Source organism: Tenrec ecaudatus, chromosome 1 (genome assembly GCF_050624435.1).
Source record: "Tenrec ecaudatus isolate mTenEca1 chromosome 1, mTenEca1.hap1, whole genome shotgun sequence".
Classification (NCBI taxonomy): domain Eukaryota; kingdom Metazoa; phylum Chordata; class Mammalia; order Afrosoricida; family Tenrecidae; genus Tenrec; species Tenrec ecaudatus.
The window spans coordinates 252251244-252266022 of NC_134530.1; the positions used below are offsets into that span (position 1 = coordinate 252251244).

Here is a 14779-nt window from a genome sequence, read left to right on the forward strand (position 1 = left end):
AACTGAAGAGTTCTACCAATTTCTTAAGTCTAAAATTGACCCAACATAAAATGAAAATGCACTGATAATTACTGTGGTAGTCACCTAATCTGGTGTCAATTTAAGGATTAAGAATGTAGGGGTGGAGTCTAGGCTGTCAATCTGGAGATAAGTCAATGATACTTCCGTGTGGGCAAGGCCTTCTCATGAGAATTCTGGGAAAGCTGGTACTTCTTCCTTGGAGGCGGAAGACACTTCTCTCTCTCTGCCACTCCCCGGGAGACATTTACAGAAGACAAGCCACATGGATGTAACCAGACCTCTGAAGCCAGAGAAGCCACAGAGAGACCCCTACCAGTGCTGAGATGCTTACAACGCCACTGGACCCAAAGATTTTCTACCCACTGGCTTGTGATCGTCCTGCATTTAGCTTCATTGCATATGTTTCATGAATCTGAAGAGGACTTTATAGATTAGTATCAGACATATGGGCTAATATCGGACTTATGGACTTGGACTGGGTTGGAATGTTTTCTTAATTTACAATTACTCTTGTATATAAACCTCTTCCTTATACACATTTGTGTGTCTATGGATTTGTTCCCCTAGTCTGCCTGTACTAACACAAATAATGATGATTAGAATGAGAAAGTTGAAAACAAACCAGAAAGATTTAGTAGTTGAAAAACATGGCCCTGATAGAAACGTTGCTGGAGATCATGACAGAATTTTTCAAGAACAATGACTTCATTTCAAATAGCTTTAATTCAATAACATAAATGGTGACTACATACATGTGGAGCTAGCCAGATACAAAAGAATCAAATTAACTCTATCTGTAGAAAAAAACAATGAAGAAGCTCCACACCAACAGCCAAAATAAAGCCAAAGGCTAGATATAGTCCAGGCCATCAATTGCTCCTTCAAGGATGCACACCCCTTCCCAACACGATTGCTGAAGAAAAATAAGTGCATAGCAAATGTGGTGAAGAAAGCTGATGGTGCCCAGCTATCAAAAGATATAGCGTCTGGGGTCTTAAAGGCTTGAAGATAAACAAGCGGCCATCTAGCTGAGAAGTATCAAAGCCCACATGGAAGAAGCACACCAGTCTGTCTGACTACAAGGTGTAGAAGGGACCAGATATCAGACATCAAAGAACTAAAAATCATATCAGTGGGTGCCCACCTTCCTGATACGATCAATGAAGGCAAACATGTGCATAAGCAAATGTGAAGAAAGCTGATGGTGCCCGGCTATCAAAAGATATAACATCTGGGGTCTTGGAAACTTGAAGATAAACAAGTGGCCATCTAGTTCAGAAGCAACAAAGCCCACATGGAAGAAACACACTAGCCTGTGTGTTCACTAGCTGTCGAAGGGATCAGGTATCAAGCATCAAGGAACAAAAAATCGTATCGTTGTAAATGTGGGTGAATGCAGAGGGGTGACTCAAAGTCAATCAGCAGCCAACGGGACACTACCTTACTGAAGGGTTTTGGGGAGGAGATGAGCCAGTCCAGGTGCAGGGTAGCAACAATGAAACATATAACTTTCCTCTAGCTCTTAAACACTTCCTCCCCCTCACTATCATGATCCCAATTCTACCTTACAAATCTGGCTAGACCAGAGGATGTACATTGGTACAGATAGCAACTGTAAAGACAGGGAATCCAAGACAGAGGACTCCTTCAGGACCAGTGGTGAGAGTGGCGATGCCTGGAAGGTGGAGAGAATATGGGGTAGAAAGGGGAAACTGATCACAAGAATCTACATATAGCCTCCTCCCTGGGGGATGGACAGCAGATAAAAGGGTGAGGGGAGACATCGGACAGCACGACATATGGCAAAATAATAATTTATGAATGATGGAGGGTTCATGAGGGAAGGGGAGTAGAGAGGGAGGGGGGAAATGAGCAGCAGATATTAAGGGCTCAAGTAGAAGGCAAATGTATTGAGAATGCTGATGGCAACTAATGTACAAATGCACTTGACACAATGGATGGATAGTGATAAGAATTGTACGAGCCCCCAATAAAAAGATTTAAAAAAAAGAAAGAAAATTAAAACAAGTCTAGGACAGCCAAACTGCAACCTTGAGTATATCCCATCTGACTATCAAGGCAGATTTATTAACACATTGAACACTAATGAATGAAGATCTGTGGGGGTCTGGCATGAAATCAATAACCTCACATATTATGAGAGATAAGGTTAATTAAGCAGAAAAGAAAGACCAGACTAAAGCGGATGTCAGAAGAGACTGCGGAAATTCGTTCTTGGATACGTAGTAGCTAAAGCAAATGGGAAAAATGAAACAAAAAAACTGAACGGAAAATTTTATAGGACAGCAAAGTATAATGAAATGTGCAAAGAACTGGAGTCAGAAAGCCAAAAGAAAACCATGCTCAGCATAACTAGAGCTAGGAAGAAAAAATTCAAGTGCTGAGTTGAAATGTTGAAAGATTTTATGGGAAAACTGTTGAATAGTACAGGAAGAATCAATAAAAGCTGGAAGGAATACACAATCACTGTACCGAAAAGAACAGTTTGACATTCAAGCTTTTAAAATGGTAGCGTAAGGTCAAGACCTGATGGTACTGAAGAAAGAAGCCCACAATGAAGGCATTAGGGAAAAACAAGGCTTCAGGACTTGACAGGATACCTATGGAAACGTTTCAGCAAGCTAATGAAGGACTGACTAAGTCAATGCCAAGAAATCTGGAAGACAGCAACCTGCCATATTTATGCCCATTCCAAAGAAAAATGGTGTAATGGTATTTGAAGACTATCAAACAATATCACTAGTATCACACACAAGTAAAAGTTTGCTCAAAATAATTCAAAGTGAGCTGTAGCACTACCTCACCAAAGAGCTGCCAGGAACTCAAACTGAATCAGAAGAAGATGTGGAACGAGGGGTATCCTTACTGACATAGATGGATCTTGACTGGAAGCAGAAAACACCAGAAAAATGGTTACTTGTGTTTGCTTGACCATTCAAGGGCATTCAATTATGTGGATCATACTAAACTATGGATAAACTAGTGAAGAATGGGAATTTTAACAGTTAGGTGTGTGTGTTAATCAAATTGTCAGAAAAGCTGGATTATATGTAGATTGTCAGAGTAGATTATAAAAGACTCAACACATAAAATGCATTATATAAAAACATAAATAAATTTAAAATTATTAGAAGATAGAAAGTGATACATTGTACAAATTAATAACTGATAATAGTTATTAAGTGTTAAATTTGAGGTGCCTCCTGGGACAGTAGCTACCCAGTGGGCTGCTAAACCACAAGGGTCAGCAGTTCTACAATCACCAGCAGCTCTGCAGGAGAAGATGAGGCTTTCTACTCCTATAAAGAGATCCACAGGGATAGTTCTACCCTGCCCGATGGAGTTTCTGTGAGTTGGAACACACTGGGTGGTAGGAGTACAAATATGAATAAGTGTTAAATTTTAGTACTAATATTAAGAAAGCTCTGGTAGCCATAGACTAATCAAAATATAATGACAGCTTCAAATGCGCATGCACCTCGCATGCACACATTTCACAGAGGAGGCCTGGTGGCATAGTGGTAGTGCATGGAGCTGTGATGCACATCGTCAGCAGTTTGAAACCAACAGTTGCTCTGCAGAAGAAAGACAAGGCTTTTTACTCTCATAAACAGCTACAGCCTTGGAAACTTAAAGCAGGCAGGTCTATGTCCTATAGCGTCACTATGAGTCTGCATCAACTCAGTGGTGGTGAGTGAGCAAGCAGAATTTCAAAGGACACTAGACAAAAATAGACTTGAAAAAACTAAAAGACAAAACTACAAAAACAAATGAACAAACTACCAAATATTCCTATACTTGAGGAAATGGAATGGAAAACTAAAATTTCCTACAAAGAGTCTACCTTTTTAAAATTTTTTTTATTAATCTTTGGCTTCAAGCTTTACCTTTTTTTAAAAAACATTTTTTTAGGGACTCATACAACTCTTATCACAATCTATACATACATCAATTGTGTAAAGCACATCTTTACATTATTTGCCCTCATCATTTTCAAAGCATTTGCTCTCCACCTAAGCCCTTTGCATCAGGTCCTCTTTTTTTCCCTTTCCCTCCCTGCTCCCCCCTCTCTACCAAACATTTTAAGGAAGAAATAATATCAATCCTATGCATGCTCTTTTGTAACAGTGAACAATGGAACAGCAGTATTTTTTAGGATAAAACGAGTAATATGACCAAGTGGAAGCAATACGACCTGAATGTACACATGAATCCAACATACAACATCCTTTCCCTCATGGATTCCACTTGGTGAGTTCCCTCTCCCTCATTCTACTGATGGAGACTCACAAAACTAAAAATACGTGTCTCTTATAGACTTTTAAATAATGTATTCTTTTAAAAATACATATTATTACTCATATTACAACTATTAGTATCTATAATCTAGTCTGCACTTAATCTCTCTGGGCTCAGTTCTCTTCTATCCAAATACTTTTCTTTAAAGACATGCATTTATGATCAAGGAAAATTTGTTTTAATTCTTTAATAATAAGTGAAATTCATTCTTAACTGTTACGGTTTAGATGACGTTACTTTCCTGTTATCCAGACCTATGATCCTGTTGTATGATTTCTTTGGTTTTGAGTTTTTGTTTTTTTAGTGGAAGAGTAAAATTTATTGATGGATGAAAAATTAAAATGAGTAAGTATGGACAGTAAACAACAATCAGTGAATTCTTCTGAAACTATTTAGGCCAAAAGGACATAAATCACAGCCTTTTAGTGAGCTAGTCCTTTCAGCCTCTTGCACAGAGACTGCGTGCAGTGGCACAGCATCAAATGTTTAGTTTTCTGAAACCCTAAATGAAGGTTTGCGTTTCTGTATGGACCTCGAAGGTTAATGGAATCACCTACGCTGGTCGGAATCAGTGTTTCTTGTCCCTTTTCTGCCAACCTGGTATTTGGCTAATTCTGCAGGTCTTTTTTGTTCGAATGCAGCATAAACTGAAGTCACCTGGATGGTGAGTTCATTCTTGATCCTCTGATTCAGCATCTTGGAGAAATATTTCTGCTTTATCTTTTGTTTCACAATTTCAATAACTGTGCATGTCTTGCCTTCACTTCTTTACACTTTGCCTCCCATTGAGTGATCACACTTTTTAACTTCTGGATTTCAGTATCTTTCAAGTTCCAACTTTAGTCTTTCAATTCTTCGACCTTTCAGAACCACTTCCAGAGCTGTTCCTGAGTTGCACAGTTTTCTGTTCCATCATATTCTGTTAGGTGTTCCCTTTTTTCTCCAATAAGAACTTTATGAACATCATCTTCCAGTAGACTGCAGAAATCCTCCATCAGGGGATAGAGTCTGAGAGGAACTCGATTGCTCAGACATTTTACTAATGAGCTCTTCAGACTGAAGAGCTTCCATGATCCCGCAAGAGGGCTGTCTTTTCCCCATGAGTCTTTCTTTTATCTTTGTCATTCATGCCCCTTGACTGAGCTGAAGCATATTCAGAATTTTCATACTCCTCCTTGTGCTCCTCGCATTCTATTTCACTTGGCAACAATGCCTTCTCACGATCTGCTTCAAACGTTTCAGATGTCAGCTGCTCATCTGTCTCCATTCTTGCCAATTCCCTTCTTGCGACCCCGGTACTTGGTGGGACAGTGAAAGCCTGTGCTGAGTGTTACAAATGCAGGCAACGCTTTCTGGGGATTCTTCCGAAAAGCAAGATTTCCAAGCTCATTTGCTTCACTCTTCTGTTCTTCCTTCTTTTTTCTCTCTTTTTCACATTCGTAGTTGATCTGCTTTCCAACGTCAAGACTGTCCAGTGTTCCAAGTTTTGCCTTTTGCAGGCTCAGAATCAGAACCACTGCCACTATCTACTTGTAACAGCAAAACGAGAAGCAGTAATGGGAACAGAGCTGAGTACTGCTGATGTCATTGTAAATATTATTCTTTTAAGATACTTCTGTCAAGAATAAATTCCTCATTAGTAGATGTAAGCCAAAATTCATCCATTAGCTGTTAGCAGATTCTCCACAACTTACTTGCACCAAGTACACAGAAAAAATAGGGCAAGATGAGAGACCGAACTCCAGTACAGAAGCGGCTTCAAAACGGGTCTGTTGTGTGTCGTTTTATTTTTGTGGGTTTTTTTTAAGTTTAATCAAGTATCTTACTTAACCAATGTGCTGTACCCAAAGGTGTTTACAGTAAGTGACAGATCCAAATAATCTATAATGAAGAACGTTAAATCCTTATGTCATGTGTCACTATATATTTTTTCGGACGGCTGATATCACCAGTATGTTTACATCTACACAGAGTCAAACCAACTACTTGATTTGTACATTGACATTATGCTACTCAAAAGTTAGGAACAAGGTATTTCTTATTCTGCAATCCTAAATTGTAAAACTCTGACTAAGGTACCAAATCTCACATAGCAGACTTAGAAAGTTCTACAGATAAAAATCTTTCCTCATCTAACATCTAACAATCCACTGCTTCACTTATCTACAAGGCAAGGAATTGAATACCAGAAGAGTATACATAAAAACCCGAAGAGGGGTATACACAGTTAATGAGAAATGCATATAAGCATCAAAAATACTAAAATTATATATACATTTGTAGTATTGTAATATACAAATATAGTATTTTTCACTATATATCTAGGAGACTATCAGTAAGAATATTAAATATCAATACTACTATATTACTACAGACAAGCAGCACTATAATAGTAATATATCAAAGTTCTAAAACTAATTAGTAACCATAAAAAATATGCTAAGCTATTTGAGGAAGAAGGAGAGAACATTTTTTTAAATCAGATGCTTAAAATGGGAAACAAAAGTTGCAAATTTATAATGTTCTTCTTCAAAAACAAAACAAAACTTTTATCTTTAACCAAGTTGAAAATTATGATTGTAAAGCTTTCTTTCTTTTTTTTGCCTTGGTTAGGCATCTATGCTGCCTATTATTCTGAAAACATACATGGTCAGTTTTGACACACACACATACACACACACACACACAGTCACTATACTAAATACCATGAAAGCTACAGAAAAAAGCTTCAGTATAAATACAATTATTTATTATTTACATCGTATTTTCTCAATAAAAGCAACATAGTTCTGAGAACCTTCTCATAAGAGTAAATTAAATCTTTCTCATCAAAGAAATTTTAACAATTCAGATACTGTAAAATGCTGAAAATGCTACTGCGATGTTTAGCATTCTTCTATCCCAATCGTCTATCTTTCTCCTTCAGCAGAGAAAATAGTTTCTCAGTAGGAAGTTAGATATTTATGATAATTATCATACCCTCCGTATTAAAATCTACAATTCACAGCAGAAAAAAAATGTTAAGTGTCAAAGTAAAAATGAAAATAAAATACAATATTGTTGTTGTCAGCTGCTGTCAAGTCATCTCCAAGTCACGGCAATCCCAAGCACAACGGAGCAAAATGGTGCCAGGTGCAGAGCCATCCCTGCACTGGTTGCAGACTGAATGTTAGAAACCATAGGGTCTTCTTTGGCTGACTTTTAAAAGTAGATTGCCAGGCCTGTCTTTCCGATTAATATTTTCATAGTTTAAACTAACAAACACCCTTAGTTTAGCATAAACAAAAGTTATTTATAAAAACAACTTTATTGTATTTTTGTATCACATAAGCCTCTAGTCTGTGATTGTTCTGACTTCTGTACTACGCTCGGGAATACCATTAGGAGCCTGGATGAGGTTGCCAAATAAATGGAGGTCAGTGCAAAAATTAGAGCATCTAGTCCCTCAGGACTCAAGCATATTTAAAAATAATTTAAGAGTTCAAATCAATTTTCAGAAGTTTCCAACATGGTTTATAATTTTTATTTCATTTGCAAATGTAGTTTCCTAATCATGTCACAGCTACTAACATTCTATCAGAATAACAAGTTATTAGTCTTACTGTGGTGGTTTGAATATTGCTGTGCTCATGAAAGCTATGTCACTTGTATTTCAAATACCTGCAAGGTGAACTGGTTTCAGCAGAGCTTCCAGACTACAGAAAGACTACTAAGAAAGAAAAAGGTATACATTTCAAGGGAATTAGTCACTGAAAATCTTATGAACAGAGCAGAACACTGTTAGATACTGAAAAACTCATGAACAGTGATACAAATTTGTCAGACGTGGACAAAGCTTACTATGCCAGAATGGTAAAGTTAAGAAGAAAGACATCACATTAATTAAAAAAGGAAATTTCAATATCCACCTTGAAGTACATTGCTGCCTATGATAGGATAATACCTATGTATACACAAGGAAATCCAGTCACCATACCAAGTATTCAAATTTACACATCAATCACTAAACCTAGTGATAAAAAATTGAAGAATTTTAACAACGTGTTCAGTCTGAAATTGATCTAACATGCAGTTAAGATGCATTGATAACTACAGATGACTAGAATGGGAAAACTGCAGGGCACCGTGATTGGAAAATATGGTCTTGATGATAGAAATGAAGATGAAGAGGGCATGACAGAGTTTGCAAGCCCAACAAATTTCTTCATTGCAAATATCTTTTTTCAGCAACATAAACTGTAACTACATTTATGCACTTCTCTAGATGGAATACACAAAAGTCAAATAGATTACATAAATGGGAAGAGATGATGAAGCTAACTATCAGCAGCTAAAACCAGGTCAGGGGCTGACTGTGGAACAGGTCATCAACTGCTCATATGTAAATTCAGATTGAAGCTAAAAATAATTCAAACAAGTCCATGAGAGGCAAAATACAAACTTGAGTTCATCACACTTGAATTTCAGAAACATCTCAATAACAGACTTGACACTCCAGACACTAGTGACAGAAAACCTGCTGAGCTGTGAAATGACATCACAAGGATCACACATGAAGAAACAAAAGGTCATTAAGGAGATAAGAAAGAAAGAAAAGACCCAGGTGGATGTCAGAAGACTCTGAAATTTGCTTAATCATAAAATGGCTAAGGCAAAGGGGAGAAATGGTGAAGTAAGAAAACTGAAGAGATGAGCAATGAAATCCCCAGGGAATACCAAAAATACTTTGGGGCCAGGGTATAGCACCCCATGAGACTTGACCGGAAAACACTCCTAAAAGTTAACAAACAGATCTTGAACTATTTACAGGCTTTTCTTTATTTTGTCGGCTGTTTTTGTTGTTTTCTTTTGTTGCCTTGTTTTGCTCTTTTTTTTCTGTGTGCCTTTTATTATCTCTGCAGGTCTATCTAGATAAGATAGGTGGGATAAACAATCTGGAGGAGAAAATAACGAGACCGTTGGTTCTGGGGGGACATGGGGTTTGGGGAAAGAAAATGGTGTTAACCAACGCAGAGACAAAGGAACAACAAGTGATCCAAAATGATGGCAAGGAGGGTGTAAGAGGCCTGGGTAGGGATTGATCAAGGGCAATGTAACTGAGAGGAATTACTGAAACCCACATGAAGGCTGAGCATGATAGTGGGACAAGAGGAAAGTAAAAGGAAATAGAGGAAGGAACTAGGAGACAAAGAGGTATGAATACAGGCATGTATAGAGGTATGAATACAGGTATGTACATATGTGCATATATTTATAGGTTTAGTACTAAGATAGCAGATGGACATTGGGCCTCTATTCTAGTACTCCCTCAACACAAGAACACTTTGTTCTATTAAACTGGCATTCCAGGATATTCATCTCCCTGACATGATCGTTGAAGGTGATAAGGTTGTTTTGTTAAAAAAAAAATTTAATTCATAACTTTGAAAAACAATTTTGATTTTTTGGGGGGATACCCCCTCATATATTACATGAGCACAATGAAGTATTCTGGAATTCCCATTCTTCTGAAGACTATCCAAAGTGTGTTGTGATCCACACAATTGAATGCCAGTGTAGAGTCAATAAAACACAAGTAAACATTTTTCTGGTATGCTATACTTTCATCCAAGATTCATCTGACATCAGCAATTAACATCCCATATTGTAAGTCGTCTTTGAATCAAGCTTGAATTTCTGGCAGCCCCTGGTTAATGTATTATTATATCCATTGTTGAATGATCTTCAGGAAAATTTTACTTGAATGTGATACTAATGAAATTCTATAATTTGAGAATTATGCTGGGACACCTTTCTTTGTAATGGGTAAAAATATGTATTGTGTCCAGTCGGTTGGCCAGGTAACTGTCTTCCAAATGTCTTGGCCCAGGTGAATGAGTGTTTCCAGTGCTTCACCAGCTTGCTAAAACATTTCACTTGGTGTTCTGTTGGTTCCTGGAACCTTGTTTTTGGTTAATGTCTTCACTACATACAGTTTGGACCAGTAGTACCATTAGTTCTTGATCATGTGCTACATACTGAAACACTGGAATGCAGCCTAGTTATGCTATTACAATCCACTCTACACAGGTTAAACAAAGTTAACTGACAAAACTGGTCATTAAACGCTTTCGCCTGATAAATTTGATAGAGTTGTTTACGGAAATATAGTTGTTCCCTTACCAATATGAGCTCTGTCAGATATGATAAGTCTTTTTTCCCAGCCTTCTAAACCTAGAGGAGAGAAAGAAAAACATGCATTAAATTGAACATTTTGTACAGAAAAAATGTTAATCATAATTTCTTTAGCAATACAATATCAATACATTGTCTGTTTTTCAATGATGGACCAAATCACATTAGTATCTTTTCTACAGCAGAAGCAGCATACTTAAGAACATTCCTGCCTGTCATTCATACACAGACTCACAAGACTTACCTTTCCAGGTGTTTTGTTCTAAAGAGGACCAGTCTACAACCTAGCAAAATGCACATAAAGTATTTCTAGAAGTTTAAAAGATAAATAGTAGAAAGCTGCTTTCTCTTTCTGGAGGTAGTGGAAAGGGCAAATTCAATAGAATAGGAATAATTTTGAGAATGGCAGCTTTTGCCAAAAAGCAATTATAGAAAGTGTGAGTAAACTAAGAAACCTCCTAATTAAATCCTCAAAAGTACTCTATTACTGCATGCATCACAATGACCTGTAATTATTTATTTATTAGCCTGCCTCTCCCTATAAACTGTTGAGTGCTTAAGGGCAAAAGGCACGAGTTTCCATTCATACCACGAGGCCATGAAGGTAGCTACACATTAGCGGTAGGTTTCAAATTTATTTTATCATTGGCTCTCAAGTTAATAGCCTTTTCTTTCCAAACCAAGATCTGGCTTAGGGAGCCCAAGTAGTACAGTGGGTTAGGTATTAGGCTGCCAACTGCACAAGGCCAGCAGTTCAAAACCAAGTGCCACTGCACTGGAGACAGAGGGGATTTTCTATTCCTGTGAGGATTTACAGTCTCAGAAACAAATGATCAGATTGCTATGATTCAGAATAAAGTTGAAGGCAATAAGTTTGGCTTTTGTGGTTATGATAAAGCTTGTGATAAAGTTATGATACAGTTTTGATAAAGTTTGCAGTAATTTTAGTTACCCCAATTAAAAGTTTGCAGATTATCACTGTGTTAACAATTATATGAAGTGGGAAGTCAAAAAGTTCACAGGCAAACTCTATTATCTTTCAATTCCAGTTTTCCACAAACATTTTGAAGCCCCCTCATGTTTGAATTTGCTTAACACTAAAAAAAAGAGTCAAATTCAATAACCAACATTTAAAATGCTTGTCCTACAACCTGCAACTTCACAATGTATTACTAACACCAAAAATTGTCAAATTTGTCTGTTATGACCTTCTAATACAATTCTAACCAAAAAAAATATTAGTTGCATCAGGTAAAACAGATTCATTCCTTCATACCTTTTCCCTTTTTAACATTTTTCTCTGCTTCCTCAAACAATCCAGGAAGATGAATTACCACACCATTTCCTAAAGGAGAACCCACAAACATCTATAAACATACACATGCAATGTTATAATAAAGACATCTATGTGTTTGTTGCTAGGGGCTATCGAGAGGATTATAACTCACAGCAACTCCATGTGGTAGAGCCTATCCAAATGGAATTTCTAGGTTGTAATGTTACAACACTGGTCTCTTCTGACAACCAAGTACCAGACCAAAGAGCATGAGGCCAAAGTTGCGCCATCCTTGCCTCTAAGGCGCATTCTGGTTGTACTTTTTCCAAGATAGATTTGTTGGTTCATTTGGCAGTCCATGGTATTTTCAATATTCTTTACCAGCACTGCAATTCAAATGCATGGATTTTTCTTTGGTCTTCCTTAATCAGTGTCTAACTTTCCCATGCAAATATGGCAACTGAAAATACCATGGTTTAGGTCCTTAGTCCTTAAAGTAACATCCTTGATTTTCAAAACTTTATACAGATCTCCTGCAACTGGTACCCAATGCAAAGCATTGTTTGATCTCTTGACTGCTGCTTCTATGAGCACTGATTATGAATTCAAGCAAGACAAAATCCTTGATAACTTCAATCTTTTCTCTCTCCAGGAGAGAGACTAGTCACTGGAGAAGAACATCATGCTTGGTAATCTCGTGGAGTAGTGAAGATGGATTGATACAGTGGCTGCATCGATGAACTCAAACATAAGAACAATTGTGAGAATGGCGTAGGGCCAGGCAGTGTTTTGTTCTGTTGTGCATAAGGTAGCTATGAGTTATAATGGTCTTGACGGCACCTTGTAACATAAGAACAATGTTACAAGAACAGATCTCCTGCTCTTTTCTGCAGAGTGGCTGGGTAAGTTCTACCCAGCAACCTTTCTTCTAGTTATCAAATATTCAGCCATTATACCACCACACATGTTATACTATGACACAGGAACTAATAATGAGGTTTTCTTTTAAAAATATATAGGAATGAGACAGATTAATGGGACATTCTGATTTATCAAGAAGCTAGCACAGAAATTATTTTAAGTTTTAAGTAGTGGAATATTATGACATAATATAACTGATAGATAGAGCCCTGATGGTATGGTGGATTACATGTTGGGCTGCTAACCTCAAGGTCAGCAGTTTGAATCCACTGTACACACCAAAGGAGGAAGATGGGTCTTTCTGCTCCCATAAAGATTTACACCCTTGGAAACCCAAAAGGGAAGTTTACTATCGTCTAAAGCATGGCTATGAGTCAGGATCAACATGATTGCAGTGAGTTGTTCAATGTTTTTTAATAATAGAATATAAAACTGAAATAATACTTAACATTTTCACATTTATTCCTGAAGCAAGTTTGTTTTAAAGAAACTAGTTATGTAGCTTTAGGCAAGTCAAGCCAGAGTATAAAAGAATAGTAGACTCTACATTAAGACTATACATGTCTCTTAAGTTGAAGAGTCACACTCAATTAGTGCAAATAAAACCAATTAACATTTCTTACAAATGAGAAAATATCAGAATGTACCACAGGTAGTCAGATTCATTCTATATAACATATTCCTACTGTACTTTTTACTCAGGCTCATAATCAAATAGTTGAAAACCTAATTTGATCATATTTCTTAATAGAATTAAGATTGTCAACAATCATAGATATGCAAATGCAAAGTAATCATCCCAAAAGTATCACTATTAAAATGTCCAGAAGAGTTCAAGAGCCAAATTTAGGTATGTTCCAGAAGCATCACGGCTACCATGTGTAAGAGATCCATAAACCGATTGGTGAGAAACGAAATCAGTTTTGATAGTGAAAAAATGAATACCATTATCATTTGGGGGGGGAAATTCCCCAAGTAGTCCAGTTAACACTATGTACTTACCAATGAATGCAGTTATGTTGGGATTAATTATTCCACTGGGTAAAAGATGAAAGTCATATTCTACAGAATCTACAACAACTGTATGGCCAGCATTATTTCCTCCCTGAAACATAAGTGAAAAATGAGCCTAACACAATTAATGACAAATAATACATCTCCTTCCTGAGTGAATTAATAATAATTTCTGTTAATGCGTCACTTAAGAAATGTAAATATTTGTAGTCAGAACCAGTCCAGGAAACAGTGGTTTCAGAATTGTTTGGCTGTCCTTCCCTCCATTCCCAATATAGCACAATTGGTACTTATATGATCATCCCTGAAATAATATGGAAATTAGAGAATTCTTGTCCCAGGAAGATAGGAAGACATGCTCCTAATATTTGTAACAATTATCTACATAGCAATGCCTCGCAGAGATGCATAATTTTATAATTACTTTAATTTGATGTACATATATAATTCCCACAGTCCTACTACTGTTCCAAGCAACTTTATGATCTGAAGTTTATGTTCTTACATGAATTACATCATGTTAAGATGTCAAGAAATTTCTTAACCAAGAAATCCAAGTACCGTATATACTCGAATATAAGCTGACCCGAGTATAAGCCAAGGTACCTAATTATTACCTGGGAAATCAGAAAAACTGACTGACTCGAGTATAAGCCTAGGGTGGAAAATGCAGAAGCTATTGGTGAGTTTCAATAATCAAAACAAATGAAAATAAAATTACTAAAAATTGAGACATCAGTGGGGTAATGTATGTAAATATTTATTTTAAATAAAAAAACATAAATAAAAGGACAAGTCACTAACATTAGTTAACCAGCACAGTAAGTGGAAAATAGGTTCAACAAAAACAACAAGGTATCAACAATGATACCTTAAGAGTACTATTCCCTGAGCTCAATCAGCAACCAAGCTAAAATGTAGAGTTCAAATCGCTCAAAACTGGATTCCTCGCCATCATCCATATCCCAATGCAGAGCGTCAGCTGGTGTGAGGTCATCATAGACGCTGTCCTCACTGAGCTCGCCGCCGTCATCACCATCACTGCTGTCGTTT

The 14779-nt window shown here is 37.0% G+C and overlaps 1 protein-coding gene and 1 pseudogene across 1 annotated transcript in view; both read right to left on the reverse strand.

Moving 5' to 3' along the window:
• The window catches only part of ADSS2 (adenylosuccinate synthase 2), a 53533-nt gene that overhangs the window by 20755 nt on the left and 17999 nt on the right, over window positions 1-14779 (reverse strand). Inside the window, exons 2-4 of the mRNA XM_075531250.1 lie at window positions 13715-13817; window positions 11792-11860; window positions 10504-10554 (exon numbers count right to left, since the gene is read on the reverse strand). Of these exons, the coding sequence (XP_075387365.1) occupies window positions 10504-10554; window positions 11792-11860; window positions 13715-13817 (223 nt within the window). The remainder of the gene's footprint in view (window positions 1-10503; window positions 10555-11791; window positions 11861-13714; window positions 13818-14779) is intronic.
• Window positions 4891-5929, reverse strand: LOC142437427 (G kinase-anchoring protein 1 pseudogene; annotated as a pseudogene).